This window comes from Myotis lucifugus, unplaced genomic scaffold, assembly GCF_000147115.1.
Source record: "Myotis lucifugus unplaced genomic scaffold, Myoluc2.0 scaffold_72, whole genome shotgun sequence".
NCBI classification, from domain to species: domain Eukaryota; kingdom Metazoa; phylum Chordata; class Mammalia; order Chiroptera; family Vespertilionidae; genus Myotis; species Myotis lucifugus.
This window is the reverse complement of record NW_005871120.1, coordinates 3,886,884-3,906,376: the sequence shown is the minus strand read 5'-3', so window position 1 is coordinate 3,906,376 and position 19,493 is coordinate 3,886,884. Positions and strand designations below refer to the sequence as shown.

Here is a 19,493-nt window from a genome sequence, read left to right as displayed (position 1 = left end):
TTTCATGGCTTGAAAGGGCCTAACACACAGGCCTGCACAACCTCAGGCGCCTCTTCACCCCCGTCAGCAGCACGAAGCTTCCCCTACACCCATCAGCAGTGTGGTGTCCTTAGCAAATCTCACCCCCAACTGCCAAGAAGACCAGAGAAGCCGCCCATCCCCAAGTCTGCTCAGAGAAGGTCAAGCCAAGGGCAGAGGCTGGGCAGCAACAGCAAATAGTTTGCCCTGTGTGTTCCCATCCATAGACCCTCCCAGAAAAACTGCAGTCCAGGCACCAAAACACCAGGTCTTTTCACCTTCTCTCCCAGGGGGCTTCACCAAATTCATAGCAGATGGGTTCCACTTCTGGGCCCAGACATTCTGATCCCAAACCTCGTCTATGGTGCAGCCCTATAGTTACATTTCATTAGAGACTTCTTTTAGAACTGGAAAAAAAGTTAGAAATTAACTAGCTCAACTTTTCCATTTCACAGAAGAGACCGAGGCCCAGAGCAGAAAAAGAACCTGCTGGAAGTCACCTAGCAAAAGTTGGGGACAAAACCAGACAAAAACACAAGGGCTCCAGACCCCTCACCTGGTCTTTTGTGCAGGGTGTCAAACAGCTGTGACTTCCTTCTCTCCCTGACATTGCTAATCCTTTATCCCAGCGGTTCTCAACCTGTGGGTCGCGACCCCTTTGGCGGTCGAACGACCCTTTCACAGGGGTCGCCTAAGACCATCCTGCATATCAGATATTTACATTACGATTCATAACAGTGGCAACATTACAGTTATGAAGTAGCAACGAAAATAATTTTATGGTTGGGTCACAGCATGAGGAACTGTATTTAAAGGGCCAGAAGGTTGAGAACCACTGCTTTATCCCATATCTTGCCTTATCCCTGGAACCCAGCAATCCTGGGATCAATCACCCATCCATTCCCCTAGTTGTTCCTATAAAGTATGGCCTGCCGAGGGCCGACATCTGCCGTGTCCCTGAACAGAGCTCTGTACAGAGATTTGGGGGAGACTGGGATGGGGTTTAAGTTCCCAGAGATCACCGGCACCAAGCAGCCCTGACTTTGCCATTAGTCTGCGGTACTCCCAGTGTCATCTGGAGAAGACTGCAAGGAGAGGCTCACTGTCTCCATCACCAGGAGACAAAGGACAGTTGGTTCCCAAGCCTGCGTGAGATCAGCTGTTAGCTATCTGAATTGAGGAAGGCAGAGGCCACAAGAAGACTGGACCAGAAGAACCTTTCAGAGTCTGAATCATGAAAGAAGTGAAAGACCACCTCCCTGTCTGCTGCTCTATGAACGGGACAAAGTCTCAAAGCCTCCTAACAAATCCATCCATTACCCTCAGTTATCACTCCAAAGCTTGGAAAATACTACAGGCAAAAGTGTCTATAATACCCAGGCCACTCCATAGTGGAACATTCTAGAAAGCTCATGTCTCCCTTAGAGGCAGACTTGCTTCCAGTTTGTATTCCCAAGTGGCCTAGACACTTGAACCTCAGGCATGTGATCAACCATTTCCCGGGTGAACAACAGGAAATATGCCCGAGGGCTCCCTCTCTGGGCATCCCCACCCCCAGGGAGAATCATTACAACCAATTAAACTGAGAGTAGCTTCCTTCTCGGGTGAATTTAGTGCCACCTAGGGCCTGGGCTCTCTGCCTGTCTCTTCAACACTGAAACCAGTTGAGGCTCATAACACCTGGGAACTTTCTTTCCCTTTGGCAGCCTGGTGGCCACGCAAGAGGCCAGGGCAGGCATCTACTCCTCAGTTCCCACGGGCTCCCTTGGGGAGAGGAAGGTTAGAGCCAAGGGCAGGGCAGAGGGTGGGGCCAGAGCAGGCGTACATTCTGCACTTGCTGTCCCCAGGGTGACCCTCCCTGGTCAGTGCTGAGGGCCCTAAGAGGCTGCTGCCAGGCTGCATCTGAGGCGCTCCAACAGGCCGCTTACCCAAAGGGTCCCCCACCACCAGGCTAGACAGAGCCCCAAATCCTTGCATGGAAGCCTGAGCCTGGCCAGGTATTAGTTTCCTGTGGCTGCTGTAACAAAGCATCACAACCTGGTGGCTTAAAGCTATAAAGATATTTTCTCTCACAGTTCTGAGTGCCGCAAGTCCAAAATCAAGGTGTCAGCAGAGCCAAATCCCCCCAGAAGGCTGCCTCCTGCCTCTCCCAGTTTCTGGTCATTCCCAGCAATCCTTGGCTTGTCAATGCATGCTTCCAATCTCTGTCTCCGTCATGCATGGCCTTCTCCCTATGCCTTTTTTCTTTTCTTTCCTTTTTTGTTTTGTTTTTAACCACATTTTTTATTGATTTCAGAGAGGAAGGGAGAGGGAGAGAGAGATAGAAACTCAATGATAAGAATCATTGGCTAGTTGCTTCATGCATGCCCCACACTGGAGATCGAACCCACAATCAGACATGTGCCCTGAGAGGGAATTGAACCATGACCTCCTGATTCATAGGTTGACACTCAACCACTGAGCCACAGAGGAAGGGCCTAGGCCTCTTTTCTATATCTCCTCTTTTTCACAGAAGGACACCAGCAGATTAGCTCACTATATCTGTGATGACCCTATTTCCAATAAGATCACACTCAGAGGTTTGGTCCTGGGGGTTAGGATTTCAACATATCTTTTAGGGGGACACAATCCAACCCACAACAGGCCTTCTGATGGCCCACACGACCATCTGCATTAGGATGCCCTCCTGCTTCTCCAGCCTCACCTGTTCCCTCTCACCTTTTGTGATGCCTTCTGGTTCTCACACCTCCAGGTCACACGAGTCCCCTTGCTGACCTCCACTGATTCAGCGTCTGTGACGATTCCACACTGAGCCAAATGACACAGCCCCTGCCTTGTGTGGCTGTGACCTTCTGAGGGGTGTGCCTATGTCCTAGCTTCCTTTCTAACTCAGCATCTCCTCTAGGACAAGAGGTTGGACCAATGCCTCTCTATGTCCCCAGAGGGCCTAAAAACGTGCTGAGCGTCCCAACTCACATGACAATCACCTGCAGAATTCTTTAAGAAATCCTATTAGGCCAAACCGGTTTGGCTTAGTGGATAGAGAGCGTCGGCCTGCGGACTGGGGGGTCCCAGGTTCGATTCCAGTCAGGGGCATGTGCCTTGGTTGCGGGCGCATCCCCAGTGGGAGGTGTGCAGGAGGCAGCTGGTCGATGTTTCTCTCTCATCGATGTTTCTGACTCTATCCCCCTCCCTTCCTCTCTGTAAAAAAATCAATAAAATATATTTTTTTTAAAAAAGAAATCCTATTAGTCTGAGTGGATTTCCAATCAGTTTTCTTGAGCACCAACACCATTCTGTTCTTCTTTCCCCCACATCCTGGGCCTAATTCTGGCTCATAGTTCAGAGCTCAGCTTTGAGGCCCATCCCCTGTGAGGCCTATCCTGATCCCTCAATTCTGAGGTACTTCTGCTCTATGTCCCCACAACACCTATCACCCTATATGACAGCCTTTCTTTTAACCTGTGTCCCCATGAAGAATAAGGTCCCTGAGTCTAGAGCCTGTGGCTTGTCCCCAGTGGGATTCAGGGTGTCCAGCATGTGCCTGGCAAATATCTCTATACAGGAAATATCTGCTGGATGCCCTGAGAGCACTTGACAGTAATGAACCTCCCACTGTGGGTCATCTCTTCTCAAGGTATGGCTCAAGGCCATTTGCAAAAAGATCACAGAAGAGCTTAGTTTACAATGTTCCATTCCTGGCTCCCTTCCACAGACCCTCGTAATCACACTCAGAGTGAGTGGAGCCTCAGGAGTCACTCCAGTGATTCTCACACACACTAGTATCTGGGAAACACTATCCTTGGGCCTTGACCATGGAGTCAAACTTTACCCATCCCCAGAGACCTACTGGTTGCAAAGGGTGGACCCTCCCCCTCGCCCCATAGGAGGCTGTACCAGGCCTGGTCCAGTTCCCCCAGCCCAGGCTATGGTCCATCTCCCAGACCACAGGCAGCCAACAGGGGCTTATCCCCATCGGCTCTAGGGACATCATCGGTCTGGTGTCTAGCTGGCCTTACTACCCTGCGAGGGGATATTCCAGAAGGAGAATACAAAGAGACAGGAGTAGACAGTGGTGGGAGGCCCTGGTTCCATGCAGAACCTGCCCATGGAATGGACCCCTGGTGGTCAGGCAGAGCTGCCCTGGGGGGCACACCTGTGACTCTGGGGAAAGAAAAGGAGAACAGAGTCGGGAGTCTGAGTTTATTTCCCTGACCAGCGGTGGGATCTTGAGCATTTCTGTGCCTGTTTCATCAATATAAAAAAAAAGAGCCCAGCCAGCACGGCTCAGTGGTTGAGCATCTGTCCACCTATGAACCAGGACGCGGTTCAGTTCCCGGTCAAGGCACATGCCTGGACTGTGGGCTCAGTCCCCAGTTAGGGGCATGCAGGAAGCAGCCAACCAATGACTTTCTCTCATCATTGATGTTTCTATCTCTCTCTTCCTCTCCATTCTTCTCTGAAATCAATAAAAATATATTTTTTAAAAAGAGAGATAAGAAAAATACCCTCCCCACCCACCTCCAGGTCTATTATGCCTTCATGTCATTACTATTGATGGAGTACCTACTACGTGCTACATAGTGGGATGTTCAGATGACATGTGATGGGATTCTGAAATCATACAGTCCTAGAAAAGTATAAGGTATTTCTAATGTTAAGATAAAATCTCCTGTCCTAACTGGTTTAGCTCAGTGGATAGAGAGTTGGCCTATGGACTGAAGGGTCCCAGGTTCAATTCCGGTCAAGAACATGTACCTCAGTTGTGGGCACATCCCCAATAGGGGGGTGTGCAGGAGGCAGCTGATCGATGGTTCTCTTTCATCAATGTTTCTAACTCTCTATCCCTCTCCCTTCTTCTCTGTAAAAAATCAATAAAATAAAATAAAAATCCTTTAGAAAAAAAAAGATAAAATCTCCCCACCCAGCTAGAGTGGCTCAGTGGTTGAGCGTTGACCCATGAACCAGGAGGTCAGGGTTGGATTCCTGGCTGGGGCACAAGCCCGGATTGTGAGCTTTATCCCCAGTAGGGGGCATGGAGGTGATAGCCAATCAGTGATTCTCATTGGCATTTCAATCTCTCTCTCCCTTTCTCTTCCTCTCTGAAATCAATAAAAATTTAAAAATAGATAAAATCTCCCCAAAACATATCTCACATAAGAACATGTACACTGATGTTCACAGCAACACCACTCACATAGACAAAGATGGAAACAATGTGATTGTCCATGAAGGGATGAATGGATAAACAAAATGTGGTACAATGGAACATTATTCATCCATCGAAAGGAATGGAGTTCTGATACTACAACATGGATGAACCTGGAAGACATTACGTTAAGTGAAAGAAGCTAGTCACAAAAGGCCACATATTGATGATTCCATTTGGATGAAATGTCCAGAATAGGCAAATCTATAGAGATTAGTGGTTGCCAGGGGCTAGAGGGTGGGAGTGGGTGGGATGGGGGGTGACTGCTAAGTGGGTAAAGGGCTGCTTTTTTAAGATGATGAAAGTGTTCTAAAATTGACTTTGCTGATGATTGCACATATTTGTGAATACAATAAAAATTATTGAATTGTACAGTATTCAATATTCTAAATCTTATTAAATTTAAAAGGATGAATTATATGGTATGTGAATTATATCTCAATAAAGCTGCTAAACACACACACACACACACACACACACACACACAAAGTATCTTTAATTCTTTTCTTTCTCCAAAACCTTCTCTGCCAGGCCTTCCCCAGCCATCTGGTGATGCTGTCTTCCAACAAGCCTTCCCCATCTCCCTTCCCTAGTCTTTTTCTCCATTGCACCCATAACTATCTAATAAATTATACAACTTACTTATTTGGTTTCCTGTCCATCAGGGATTTTGTATCCCAGCATCCAAAACCATTGGATAGATGGCTGGATGGATGGTGATGGCAAATATAAGGCCTTCTCTCAACTTAATGGCGAAGTTCTTTCCAGGAGAGAAGAGATTTAGGACCAGGATTCAGAACCATGGGCCAAGTCACTTAACCTGCTCAGGCCTATTTCTTTGTGATGTGATCAAAGGGTTAGAAGTAGCTGCCCCACCGGCTCAGAAGGTTGCTGTGATAATCATGAACTGGATTCCTGCATTTAAGATCTTCTCCTTGAAGATAGTAGCATCTAATTGGAGGGGGGAGGGAGCAGCCTGAAGAGAGCCCTCCTGGCAGCAAAGAGCAGAATCTCAAGGATGTGGAACCAGGGTCTCCTGGGGAGGATGTAGGGCATTTGGGGTCAGAGGCTGCAGGAGCCAAGCCAAGTGTATGCAGGGAACAATGGCTGCAGTCAGGAGGGTGGGACATGCCGGACTTAGGAAGTGAGTGTATACCAGGCCAAGGAGAACAGACTGGATTCACTGGTGAGCATTTCTGGACAGGCTAGAAGCCCCTGGACACCCCGTTCTCCTCTAGAACTGGGACAAACCAGAGTGTGCAACAAAGCCACAGCCACCAGCTTCCACAGCTGCCTCGACACCCAGACTCCAGGTTGGGGACCCCTAATTCTGCCATGAAGAGCCCCAGATACCTGCCCTTCCCGTTGGGGGCTCCTGCTTTGGGACAGGAGAGCAGAGAAAGGCAGCAATGCTAAGATGTGAACCTCTCACGAACTCGGCAGAGGATTCACTTGGAAGTTCTTCCAAGCGGCTTCTGCAGAGCTTTAGGAGGTACCTGTGCCCTGCTGACCCTCCCGTGTGCGCTGGGGCTGGGTGTATAGGGCGCACATGGGAGAGCTGGGGCTAAGGTCGCCTAGCACACCAGGCCTGAGTTTCTGGGTTCTTAGCCCACTGCTCTCTCCATCACACAACCAGCCAGGAACCAAACACCCTTGCCCTCAGGATGTGCTAACTCCAACTCGATCTGCACCTGAGCACACCCAACAGGGAGCTGGAAAATTCTCCCCACTGTCCTCCCCAGCCTCACCACTAGACTAGGTGGTTGCTCCTGGAATTCCCTGCCCCCGGCCAGCTGTCCATCCATTCATTCAACACACTTGCTCTGGGTGTATCAGCAGAACTCCAAATTAGCTGCTGGGGCAATCGCATGGACCATGGGGCCAGAGCTGACCAAGGAAACAGGTGCCCTCTGTGCCCAGTAGAAGACTATCACCCCGGAGAGACACGAGAGCTATATACTCAGAGCCAGCAACTGCTCAGCAATCTGGGTCCAAGGCTAAGGAACTATCATGAATGAAGAGTGTCCCCCCAACATTTTTTTAAATATCAGATATCTGGTTCACGGACACTCAGAACCTCAGAATGTAGCTTTATTTGGAGACAGGTTCTGTGCAGATGTAATCAGTTAAAATGAAGTCATACTGGGTTAGAGTGGGCCCTAAGTGACTGGTGTCCTTATGAAAAGAGGAGGGGACACAGAGACACACAGAGAAGAGGTGACATGAGGACAGAGATTGTAGAGATACATCTACAAGCCAAGAACTGCCAGGATCTCTCAGACGCTGGAAGAGGTGAGAAGTCTCTTCCCCTGGAGCCTTCAAAAGAAACGTGACCCTTCCAACACCTTAATTTCTCAGACTTCCAGCCTCCAGACTGTGAGAGGATAAATCACTGTTGTTTTAGTCCCCTGGCTTGTGGTCATTTGTTATGGCAGAGCCAAGAAAATAATATAGAAAGTAACGCCTAAGCCAGCCCTGCAAAGTCTTCCCGACCCACCTCACACTAAGCACGCGGTGCTTTCACTAGCCGAGGCCCCATCTTGCCCCAGCTGCTCCCCGTTTCTCTGCACTCTTAGGCTACTTATTTTTAGCCCCTGATTACACCTGCCTTATATGGTTCCCTCCTCATATTATGAGCGGCGACTGTCTCCCCTCCTGGTTTGTAAGCTCCTTGAGGACAGAGAAACCCGAGGATTTAACAGTCCTGAGAAGGCGCGGCTATGTAGATAGATTCCCCCAGTTGTTCATATTTCATGATATTTGAGGAAACTGGTGGCAGTTGTCAAGCCACAGCAGTACTGACAGCAGTGATAGCCTGTAATTACTGTCATAGTCCTTTTAACCTTAAAAAGTATCTGATATCAGAAAACATTTTAAGCATCCCATAGCCATTTGCTTATCTTCATCACATAACAACCCCATGCTGTAAATAGGACAACGTATTGGTATCCCATTTTAGAGGTGAACAGACAGGTGCAAAGATGGTAAGGGGCTTGGTGGCAAACAGATGACAAAGCCAGCTTGCTCTGTTCTTGAGTCCCAGTATGCCTGCCGCCCCCACTCCTGCTGGCTGCTCTGCTCCTGCCAGGCAGCCCCCAGTGCGGGGCTCTGCAGCCTAACCACCAATTCAGAAAGGAAACGGAGGCAGGAAAAGACAGTGGACTCACCACCTGTCACAACTTGCATCCAAGCTCACTCTGCTGGGCACCTGAGGCCAGGATGGGCTCCCCCAGGCCACGGTGAGCACTGTGACCCTCCCCTAATTTTTCCAGGTGCCTCCCCAGATCCCAGGGAGCACCCCTGGTGTCTTGACCTCCTGCAATAGGTAGAGAAATGTGATCTTCTACAACCTAACATCTGGAATAAAGGGGTAGGAGAAAATGCAAGGAAAAGAAAACAAGTAACCACCAAAGTGGCTAGAAGCCTCTCTGGTGGGTACAGGTGCCCAGGGCAGGCAGCTGTGGAATCAGGTGCACATCAGAGACCGTTTCCAAAGCAACAGCTTTGTCAAGTCTTTGCCTATTGCCATCCAGGGAAAATTCTATGGGAGACAACAGAGCTGACAACAGAATGGCCACTTGAAGGAGGATTAGGGGCTACCGTTTTGGCAGTGACCAGGTGACGATGGGAGGGGGCTCCCAAACCCCAGGGCTCTCCCCTGGCATGGTTCTGGACTGAACTCCCAGCACAACCCACTTCCCTCAGCCCAGGACTCCAGGCCAGACTTTGCCTGCACCTGTTTGAGCTCAGAATATAGTCCCTCCTCTAGAAGGATCCAAAAATATCTAGGAGGGAGGAGAAGGGGGTGGGGGGGGAGCCACAAGGGGAACAGGCTAGGTATGCTGAGGTCCTCAGGACAGAACCAGGGGGAGAACTACTTGGCTCCGCATTCAAAACCTTTTGCAAAGGGCCCCAACCCATCAGGGTAGCTTGATCTCCCCTGAACAGGAGCCCCGCATTCTAGCCAGAGCTGGTCTCATCCTGTCCCTACCAGTGCAATGCTCTGAGCTTCCCTACTCCTGGCTTTGATGACCATTTCAGATGCTCTTCCAGCTCTGCCTGCACAAATCATCTACTCATTCATCCACATTGTTAAGAGCATTCAGTGAGCTGAGCGCGTGTTAAGTGTTGGTGACGCAGCAGAAAGTGAATTAAACACACAGCCCCTGTCCTCTTGGAGCTGACAGTCCAATGGTCATCCCCTTCCACCCAGTCCGGAGGGAACCCTGCCCCTCCACGAGGCTGACCTTCCAACCCTCCTCTGAACTCCAACCAGAGCTGCTGGGGTGTTAGTTACATTTTTTTCAGCATGTGTCATCTCCCGAAATAGCAGGCCAGCTCCTGGATGCGAAGACAGCCCATTCCTACCTCACAGTGTGGCTGGCCAGGACCTCACCAGGAGCACACTGTGGCCTCGGGCTGAAGAGCTGGGTCCCTCATCTCCTCATTTTTCCTTCCTCTTTCAAGCACCCACCTCGTGTGATTAACCAACCTCACTCTTCTCCCTCTAAGATCCTGCAGCGTCCCAATCTGTGTTGCCTCCTGCTGATCGTATATTGCCCCCGCCCCAATCATGACCCCATCCTGGTTCCCCAACGCAGAGAGGGCTCCCAAGGGGCGGCCACATCTCCCACTTCTCCAGGACTCTGTGCTGAGCCCTCCTTCCAGCCCACACTCATCCTGTGCCCTTTGGCACTCTTGAATTGACAGAGGACCAGAGGACCAAGGGCTCTCGAGGTTGTCAAAGACAAGGACCTGGTGGGAGGGGGCACCCAAGAGTGAGAGGGAAAAGCCTCTTGTCATCCCTTAACACCCTTGGGAGCCTGTCCCACCTGGGCCAACATCCCACCTGAAATCCTTCTGGGCCCCAGGATTTGGAGCTGGACAAAGCCATGGCACCTCTGCTTCCCTGTGGCCCCAATGACATAATCCCAGGGGAAACAGGCTCCTGGGATGGCCAGATGGGAGCGGACACCAGCACCACAGTCTCATGGTCTTCTTCAAAATCAGGCCTCTGGGCACGTGCACCACCTGGGCAGCGGGTGGCAGCCTCCCATTTACTCCAACTAGGGAAGAGCTGGAGGCTGGAGGAGAGGAGGCTGCTATAGGCCCATGAGGGTGTGTATAGCTGAATTCCTAATAGCTGGGGAATTTTAAAGGCAGGTGTCGATTCTGCCACCCGAGCCCTCACCCTGAGGCTGGGCAGCTCTGGAAAGGCTGCTCCTGCTCCGGAGACCTCTGTGAGGGAAGACAAAGAAGAGACAAGCACAGGTATGTCTCTTGAGCAAAGGGGTGACTGGGACCTTGATTCTGAGCAAAAAACCACCTTTGGGGCTAGAGAAGTATGAAACCAATAATAGGACAGAACTTCCTGATCCCAGAGAAAGACGATAGCACAGGCAACGCAGACCAGGGAAATGTCTCCAAAAATCTGACCCCTCCCATCTGCCAAATTACTCTGCCCCCTTTGCCTCCTGCTGAGGACTCCAGGGATGGGGGGTAGCAGAGAGGTTTGGGGCCTCCAGAGCACTGGGCAAGTCGTTTGGCAGGCCTACAGCTGTGCCCACCATGGCTCCAGTTCATTCATTCTCTTACTCCCTCTTTCAGGACAGATAGAGAAAGCCCCACTCCACAGTTCAGCCCCTCTGTGCTCAGATGGAGTGGACTATTTATTGCCTCAATACTGTCATTAGGGACTTTTGGTAAGACTTTGCCCATCAAAGTAATGGGACATTCCACCTTCGATATGCATTCTTTGAGCTAAAATCTTCTGACTCCTTTAAAACAAGAAGTAGCCCTCGCCGGTTTTGCTCAGTGGACAGAGTTGTCAGCCTATGGACTGAAGGGTCCCAGGTTCGATTCCAGTCAAAGGCACATGCCCAGGTTGCGGGCTCAATCCCCAGTAGGGGGCATGCAGGAAGCAGCCGATCTATGATTCTCTCATCATTGATGTTTCTCTCTCTCTCTTTCCCTCTCCTTTCCTCTCTGAAATCAATAAAAATATATTTTAAAAAAACAACCCTTCATATCTTAAAAGTAAAATTTAAAAAAAGTAATTTGGGAAAGTGACCATCTAAGGGTTGAGCCATTGGCCCTCATTAGAATGAATTTCAGGGCCTTTGCTGATGGCATGTCTTAGGAGGGGGGACAGAGCAGGGCCAGTGTGGAAGAAGAGAAGGGAATCACCAAGAGGGAGGAAAGGACCCAACAGGGCGAATGCAGGAGTCTGACGACAGACTTCTAGCTTTCAAGTCTCAGAAGGCCCTTGAGAAGGCAGGTGAGCAGCCTTTGAGGGGCCTGAATCCCCAGAGCAGGTGGTGAGAGAACACGAGCCAGCTCATCGACTCAGTCCCCTTGCTCCTCTCGTTCAGCCCCCTCATCCCAAAATGAGCCGCTCCAACGGGCTGGTGGGGGAGGGGGGGTTGCGGGGAGGCCTCACAGCCAGGAAAAGACCTCAGAGGGAACCTGAGCCTGGGCAGTTTCCATTCCACAAGGAAGGAGAACCGAGGTCGTCACCCGGGAAACTCGGGCCACTTGCCTCCACGCCAACTTCCACTGAAGTCACTAATCCTGACCGAGTCCAAACCCAGGACTTTACCCATTGTAGACCCCGTGGACCTTTGCTGAATGAACGCCTGAGCTGCCTTCTGTCCTCTTCTCTGCAGCACCTGGCTTGTAGGGCAGGCTCACCAACAGCAAGACTAACATCCCCTGTCACCAAACTGCTGACTCACCAACTTCACCTCCAGGCCTCAGGCCTTTCAGACTCTGCCCAGTGTTTCTCCAGCACGGGAACCAGGCTCTGACCCTGGCCTTGCATTCAATACCTAACAAATCAGAGCAGCCGGCTCCCTTTCCACCCCACAGAGTTCTTGGGAAGATCAGTCTGGTTCCCTCCCCTCTGTGGCCCTCCAGGCCCTCTGTAGCAATCCCCAGTGTAGACCAGGATCCTTACTAGGTCAGGTCCCTGGCTGGTACCAGGCCTACTGAGCTCACCTCAAATTTGTGGTACCTCTCTGAGGGCTCCGCAGTGCTGTGCCATGTGTCCCCGAAGACCTCCTTCAGACCTCATCCACCCTCCTCAAGCATCTGGCGTCTTAGTCACTTCCTCACCCTTCCCCATTGGCCCACAAACACACTTGGTCTTTGCTAGTGTTAAAAATAAAATTCTCTACCTCCATTAACTCACCCACCCCCACTCATTCTTACTGTCCTCTATTCCTCCCAAACTCAATGTTAAAAGTCTCACCTTCTGAATATGCTGCCTCCTCCACGTCCTCACTAAACACACATGGCCCCTGCCCTGGCCAGTGTGGCTCGGTTGGTTGGGCATCATTCTGTACACCGAAAGGTTGCCAGTTTGATTCTCAGTCAGGCCCATGCCCAGGTTGCAGGCTCGATCCCCGGTAGAGGGTGTGCAGGAGGCAGCCAATCAATATTTCGCTCTTACATTGATGTTTCTCTCTTTCTCTCTCCCTCTCCATTCCTCTCTCTCTAAAAAGCAATTTAAAAATCTTAAATATATATATAAACACACATGGCACCCCACAATCTGTCAGCGACCTCCTGCGTGTCAAAGCCATCGCCTCCTCTTCCTCGGCATCTAGGAAGCATCCTTTCCCTTGGCTTCCAGGTCCCCGTCTCTTCCTGAAGTCCATTTATCTTCTTTCTCTTCCCACTCCCCAAATCTACATCTCCATCGGCAGTCTCACAGCCTCACCCTCACCTTTACCCAAACAAATCTCATTTCTGGATCCCTGGCCTGATTTCTCTCCTCAGTCCAACCCCACCTTTCTAACTAAATATCTCCAACTGGCACCTGGAATTCAAAATGACCCAAACTGAACTTTTAAAATCTGTTCTTTTCTCTTATGTTCCAGGTTTCCTTTTCTGGTGCGATCATATGACCTGCACTAAACCCACAGGGGCTCCTTCCCACCCAGCTCCCAGGTTGAGCAGTGATTCCGCCCCAGCTCTGTTGGGTCCACCCCTCCTCTCCACTCCCGCTCTCTCGCCTGAGCTCACACCTTCACACTTGCATTTCTGACATGGTTATCTAATCAGTCTCCCCTTGTTCTATTCCTCCCTACAAACAACTGCCAGATAGATTCTTCCAAAGCCCTCAGTGGTCATCCACCGCCCACAGGGCAAAGTCCTGGTCCTCAGCCCAACACTCAAGGTCCTTTACACTTTGGCCCAAACCTAGCCAAAGAGAGATTTCCCATGACCCCCACTTCTCTCTGCTTGCCCTTATCCCAGGCAAAACATGTCCCTTCCTGGTTCAGAGCTCCATTCTTTCCTGACTCCAGGAGTTTGTTCACCCTGTTCCCTTACATGGAATTCTCTTCCTTCCATCTTTTCAGTCTGAATCTACCTTCAAGATCCAGCTCAAATGCCCCCTCATCTATAAAACATTTCCTGATCCACTCAGTTAAAAATAACCTCACCACTCCCCTGCATCCCACCTCAATTCATCTGTTCCTCCCTATGACACCTCTGTGTGCCTGATTTTTCCCGTGTACAGGCCTAAGGCAGAAGACACCCTGTTTCCCCTAGTGAACTGTAAGCTCTCAAGGGCAAGAGGCCTATCTGAACTCCCCCAGTACCACACGTAAAAAATAGAAGGTACGTAATAAATCTGGGATAAATGAATGATGAAATGTGGCAAGGTGTTTGAATGAATGGGCTTCTAATACTCCAACGATATTTAAATGAAGGGGTTGTGTCATCAGTCGGGCTGGATTTGGATTTGATTTGGAGCAAAGAGGGAGCCTAAAACAGAGGGGTAAGCCCAGCATCCCACAGTGGCAGACCCCACCCCTTCCCCCGCCCCCAGTCACCACCCTTATCCCAGGCCACGAGGCACTGTACTAGGCCCTGTCCTCAGCCCCTCAGACGGGGTCAGAGGAGGAACAGCCGTCTTCCTCCTATGTCCACAGGGTCTAGCTCTGTCCCAGCCCACTACACCTCAGTGAGCACGAAACAGCCAGGTGGATGCAACTGGTCTCACTGGGACCTCCTTTCTGAGGGCACAAGTGGCCAAAAACACTGGACGGCAAGTGAGGAAACCTGAATTCCAGACCTGGCCCTGTCACAAACACTGAAGGCTGTGTGACCTTCACATCCAGACATGGGGCAAAATCAGCATTTCCAAAATGCCATTTCACAGGCCACCGAGCAAGGCGTCCACATCTGGGAGGATGCATCCATTAGCAAATCCCAGACTAGCACTTCGCAGACTCGGTGAGGGAAGTGGTGGACCAGATGCTCCCTAGAGGCTCATCCAGTTGCACTGAGCTAGGAACAGAGAGCCCACTGGGGACACAGCTTGCAGGGGACTGGAAAGTCTTTGGGGTCTGCTCTTTCCCCAGGATGCCCGAGCTCATGACTCTCTCAGCAGACCTCCCCACGGTGGATCATGGCTGCTGCTGCATGGCTCTGCTGAGGGCAGGTGAATGGGCCTCTTCCCAGAAATAACCAGCCTGAGGTGGGTGAGGAGGGGGTCTTGGGAGGGCATACTTCCTGGTGGGACCATACACCCTCATCTCTGTGGAGGGGTGGGTCAGCCCCAGCATGCACCAACCTCTGGCCCCTGGGATTTTAGGGTGGGGACCAGGGCAGACGTGCACATCTGCAACCAGGACTGGGCTGGAGGACAAGGGATGCACCAAGTCAGAAAACCGCCCCGCCTGTCCCCAATCTCTCTCTGCTTCCAGGAGGCAGCAGGAAGCAAGATGTCCCATATTCAGCCTAACAAATGCCAACAGCTTAAAACCAGCACCCCCATCCCACCCCACCCTCCAAGAAGTCAAAGGACCAATGGCATCATTCTTGTCCTGCATCCCGAGGGAAGCCTCTCCACCACCCTCACGTGCCCTGACAGGCAGAGGCGTTCTGGGAGGCCAAGAAAGGGCGAGAACTCCCAGATAGGGTGAGACTAGCCCTAGGCTGGTGTGCCTGTCACTAACTCACTGTCTAATCTTGAACACATCTCTTCATTCCTCTGGCTTTGGCTCCCTTACCTAGAAAATGAGGAGACAGAGTAAATCGATTCAAGGTTGCTTTCCCCTGTCCTTGAGCAAGCCTGTCCCCAAGACAAAGAGGAGGACCCTGATGGTTACAAAGGACTGGGGTCAGGGGGCCTGGTGGCTCCATCAGTGTCCTGGCATCTGGAGGGGCACTTGGTCCCCCACGTAGAGACGAGGAGAGGAGGCTGTGGAGCCATTGCCCCGGCCCAGAGGGCCATGGGAGCAACGTGAAGACTCTGTAGGATTCCCCCAGGAAACAGGAATGGGAGGTTGTAGAGAACTCCTGCCACCCAGTGAGGAGCAAACAACATGGGCATGGAAATGAGGCCCCAGGGGTGAGGTGGGAAGTCCAGGAGCAAAGCTGCGGCCCGCGGGCAGGGTGGCACAGTTCCGGGAGAGAATCAACCAGTCGGAAAAATTGTCATTATGGGTGTGGAGGGGAGCCACCCTCATGGTTGGAACCTCCCAGTGGGTGCAGAAGGAAGCCATCTTTTGGGGTATGCAACCTATAGCTGAAGTAGTGATCCAATCCACATGGGGAAGAACCCACAGCCCACGTGTGAGCAGGGTGAGGAGGGAGGGAACCTTGCCCACTGGTGGACAACCCCTCCCTAGAAGCCGGGCCAGGGCACACCTCAGAGTCCAGGAAGGAAGGAGCATGCAGAGAGAGGATCTTTGCACAGAGCACCTGACTGCCTCCTTTCCCTACCCCAAGATTCCCCCTGAGAGGCCTGGGGAACCTTCCAGATGTCCAGACCCCTCGTTGGGAGAAAAGATAAAGGATGTCCCTAAAAGGCTAAAAGTTCCTGGGCCTGTTGTGTGGAAGCAGAGGTGGCAGCTGGGGCTGGGCGGAGCAGGGGAGGGGTTTTGAAAGGGAGAGGGTGGCAGTGGCTCGGGGCTCGGGATCCAATTACGCGGCTGTTTCCATACTTAGCCACCTGACAGCCGCTTGGAATCCTCGACACTCCAGCCACTGCAGCCCCACGGAGCCCAAATTAACTCAAGGGCAGACAAGGGCAGGGCCCAGCAGCACATGCGAAGCTGGAGCCCCCCCACCTTGGCCTCTAACTTGCAAGATAATGGCTTCTGCTGCCCCAGCCCCCTGCTCTCCTGGTGGAGACTGGGCCCTCAAAAATCAGAACCTCAGAGATCAGAAAGGCTAGTGCTCTGGCCCCCACATCCCCTGTGTGGATGGAGACTGCAGGCATCAAAAGACAAAGCAGAGTCCCGGATTCCTGAGGGGGTCCCCAGAGCACCCTGAAGCATCCCCGGGGGAACCTAGCCCCAGGAATCTTGGGAACAGAGAGGTGGCAAAACGCTCTGGTGTCCCCTCCACACCTATAAATAACCCCCGTGCTGTAACCAGAGCCGCTTCTGCCGCACAGTGCTGAGATGTCAGAGGAAAACCATGGCACACCGGCCCCCAGCCACTTCTAACAAAGCCCCAGCCAAGCCTAGTTCTACTCCAGAACAGTCCTGTTCCTCTGTCCAATTCCGTTTCCAACCTCATCCCCAACTCCATCTCCAGCTCTATCCCGAACGGACCCCCACTCTATCCCACTGCTCCTCAGACAAACCCGAACTCTGCCCAGGATGGTCCCCCGTCCTCAGCCATGCCAAGCCAGGCCCCCTGCCAGATCTCCACAGGGGGGTCAACTCAGTGACCTCCAGGGGCACCTCCCGCTCTAAGATAGGTTCATTTTGTCCCATTAGGAGGCTCCTCTAGTCTTGAATTTCAAGGTCCTCTTCCCTAGCATCTACTGGCCAGACCTTCTCTCTGGCCCCTGGCTCAGGCTCACCCCTGCCTGTACCTCTCAGTTCACTGCTTCTGCTTCCTCTGACCTCCCTGAGAGCCCCCTGAATGTTATCAGGCTCTCTCCGCCACCCACTTCTTTCTCCTGGACCCCAGGGGAGAAGAGAATGGGGACAAGATGAGACCAGCCATCAGCCCCAGGAATCACGGAGGCCTCATTCTCCAACTACTGCCCAAGCCCCCCACAGCACAGAGCTGAAGTCCGGCCTGGCCCACGGGGGTGGGGTCATACCTGCTTGTCCTGGGAGCAGGAGCGACGCCACAAAGCAGCAGAGCAGAACCAGCGCCCTCATGGTGACTGCCAAGAGAGCCCAGCTGCTCTTGGCCTCTATTTATAGGGCTGGTGGCAGCGAGGGCGGGGGAGAAGGGTCACACAGTCACTAGGGCAACTGGGCGGGCGTGATGGGGAAGCAGCACCGACCCTGCGAGGCCGACAGGAGCCCCTCTGCCACTGCTGTGCCAGCTGCCAGGCCCCAGCAAGCAGGGCCTGGTCTCTCCCTCAAGCAGCCCTGAGGTCATATGATGTGGGTCACAGGCGGGGGTAGCGGGGGGGGGGGGGGGGGGGGGGAGTGGGACGGCCCTTGAGTTAGGTCTGGGATCTGAGTCTTCCCAGTATTTGCGCTCACTTGATCCAAAGTCTGAAGCAAGTCAATGACCTTGACATGTCTCAGTTTTCTGAACGAGGGAGTTTTCAGGGCCAAGCAACAAGAACCCTATTTGAGAACCACAGACATACATTTCAGCCCCTCCCCAAAGGTAGGGAGAATAAAGCCCTAAGAGTTAAGGAAAACCCTCTATGTCCAACCTTTGAGGTCCATGGCTCGGAGTTTCACCTTCCCAGACCTCTGGAAGAGGCAGAATGCCGATGGAGCTAAGAGACGCATCTGACGATGTGATGTAAGTCAGAGGGTGGAGGGACAGAGATCCATTTCCAGTGGCGCAGGGGTTCCAAAGCCTTCTGTCGCCTCCTCGAATGCTGTTTGATGCAATTTTCCTAAGGGCATGTGACCGCCCCTGAGAGCCAGTTCCATAAAGCCAAGGGAAAGCAGACACTGGCTTGTCTGTCTGGGGGAGGGTGTCGCTGTGAGGGTGGCAGTCAGCACCTTGGAAAGGAACAAGAATCGATTAGGTATCTACTGTGCGCTTTTCCTCTAAAACAGCGTTAATGACGTCTAATTGGATACAATCAAAATAACGAACGGATTCCTCACTCTCCAATTTTCCTTTTGTCTCTTCACAGTCCCTCCCTCTATCCCTCCCCAGGCAACCACCAATCTGCAGTCACTGCCATTCGTCTGCATTTCCTGGATTTTCATATAAGTGGAATCATGCCCATATGATTCCTTTTCATCGGACTTCTTTCACTCAGCAAAATTATGCTGAGCTTTGTTCATGTTGTAGCATATATGAATCGTCCGTTCCCTTTTGTTCTGAGTCGTGTTCCATTGTGTGGATAGACGGCACACCCGCAAATAATGTCGTTTTGTTCAACGTTGTTCCCCTATAATGTTGATGAGGTGCCATAGGAACTTCACTCTTGTTTGTGTCAATTAGCCTATGGCGCTCTAATCCGATCCGAGTGGTGGAGGGTGTGCTGGGTGGGAGCTTTGGCTTTGCCATACCTCAAGCAGGGCCTCCAGCTGGCACCCTCAGCGGGGGAAAAAGCATTATACATGTCAAACCAGAGGGCTTCTCCTTCAACATCCCAGCCCAAATAAGGTCCCGAGTCCGAAAGAAAAATGCTGCCCATGGTTTCTAGCCTGCTCCCTGCCATGGGCTGGGGCCTCTCAGTTTCTTTCTTTTTTTTTTACTTTTTTTAATTTAAATTCTTTATCGTTTAAAGCAGCGGTCGCCAACCAATGGTCCACGGACCACTGGTGGTCCGTGAGGTCCGAAAGGTTGGCGACCACTGGTTTAAAGTATTACAGCCCTAGCTGGTTTGGCTCAGTGGATAGAGTGTCGGCCTACGGACGGAAGGGTCCCCGGTTTGATTCTGGTCAAGGGCACATACCAGGTTGCCGGCTCGATCCCCAGTAGGGGGCATGCAGGAGGCAGCCAATCAATGACTCCTTCTTATCATTGATGTTTCTATCTCTCTCCTTCCTCTCTGAAATCAATAAAAATTAAAAAGTATTACATGAGTCTCCTTTTTTCCCCATTGACCTCTTCCAGCTGCTCCCACCCCCCAGCACATGCCCTCACCCCCCTACTTTCTGTGTCCATTGGTTATGTTCATATGCATGCATACAAGTCCTTTGGTTGATCTCTTACCCCACCCCCAATTACTTTCTTAATATTATAAAATAGCCAGTCAGTGTTCACACACACACACACACACACACACACACACAGCCTATGGTAAAACTGGTTTCATCATGTCATTTCGCTTAAAATCACAGAACCTATTGACAATGGTAACTGAGGA

General features: G+C 51.6%; 1 protein-coding gene across 4 annotated transcripts in view; it reads right to left on the bottom strand.

Annotated features, from left to right (window-relative positions):
* The window catches only part of SRL (sarcalumenin), a 42,967-nt gene extending 24,801 nt beyond the window's left edge, over window positions 1–18,166 (bottom strand). The window contains exon 1 of one of the 4 annotated variants that reach the window (XM_023755253.1): window positions 17,874–18,166. In XM_023755253.1, the coding sequence (XP_023611021.1) occupies window positions 17,874–17,952 (79 nt within the window). In that variant the 5' untranslated portion in view covers window positions 17,953–18,166. Of the gene's footprint in view, window positions 1–2,736; window positions 2,841–17,300; window positions 17,369–17,873 lie in introns of those variants that run through there. The other 3 variants (XM_023755254.1, XM_023755252.1, XM_023755255.1) reach the window with 3 other exon arrangements.
* Window positions 18,167–19,493: the final 1,327 nt, after the last annotated feature.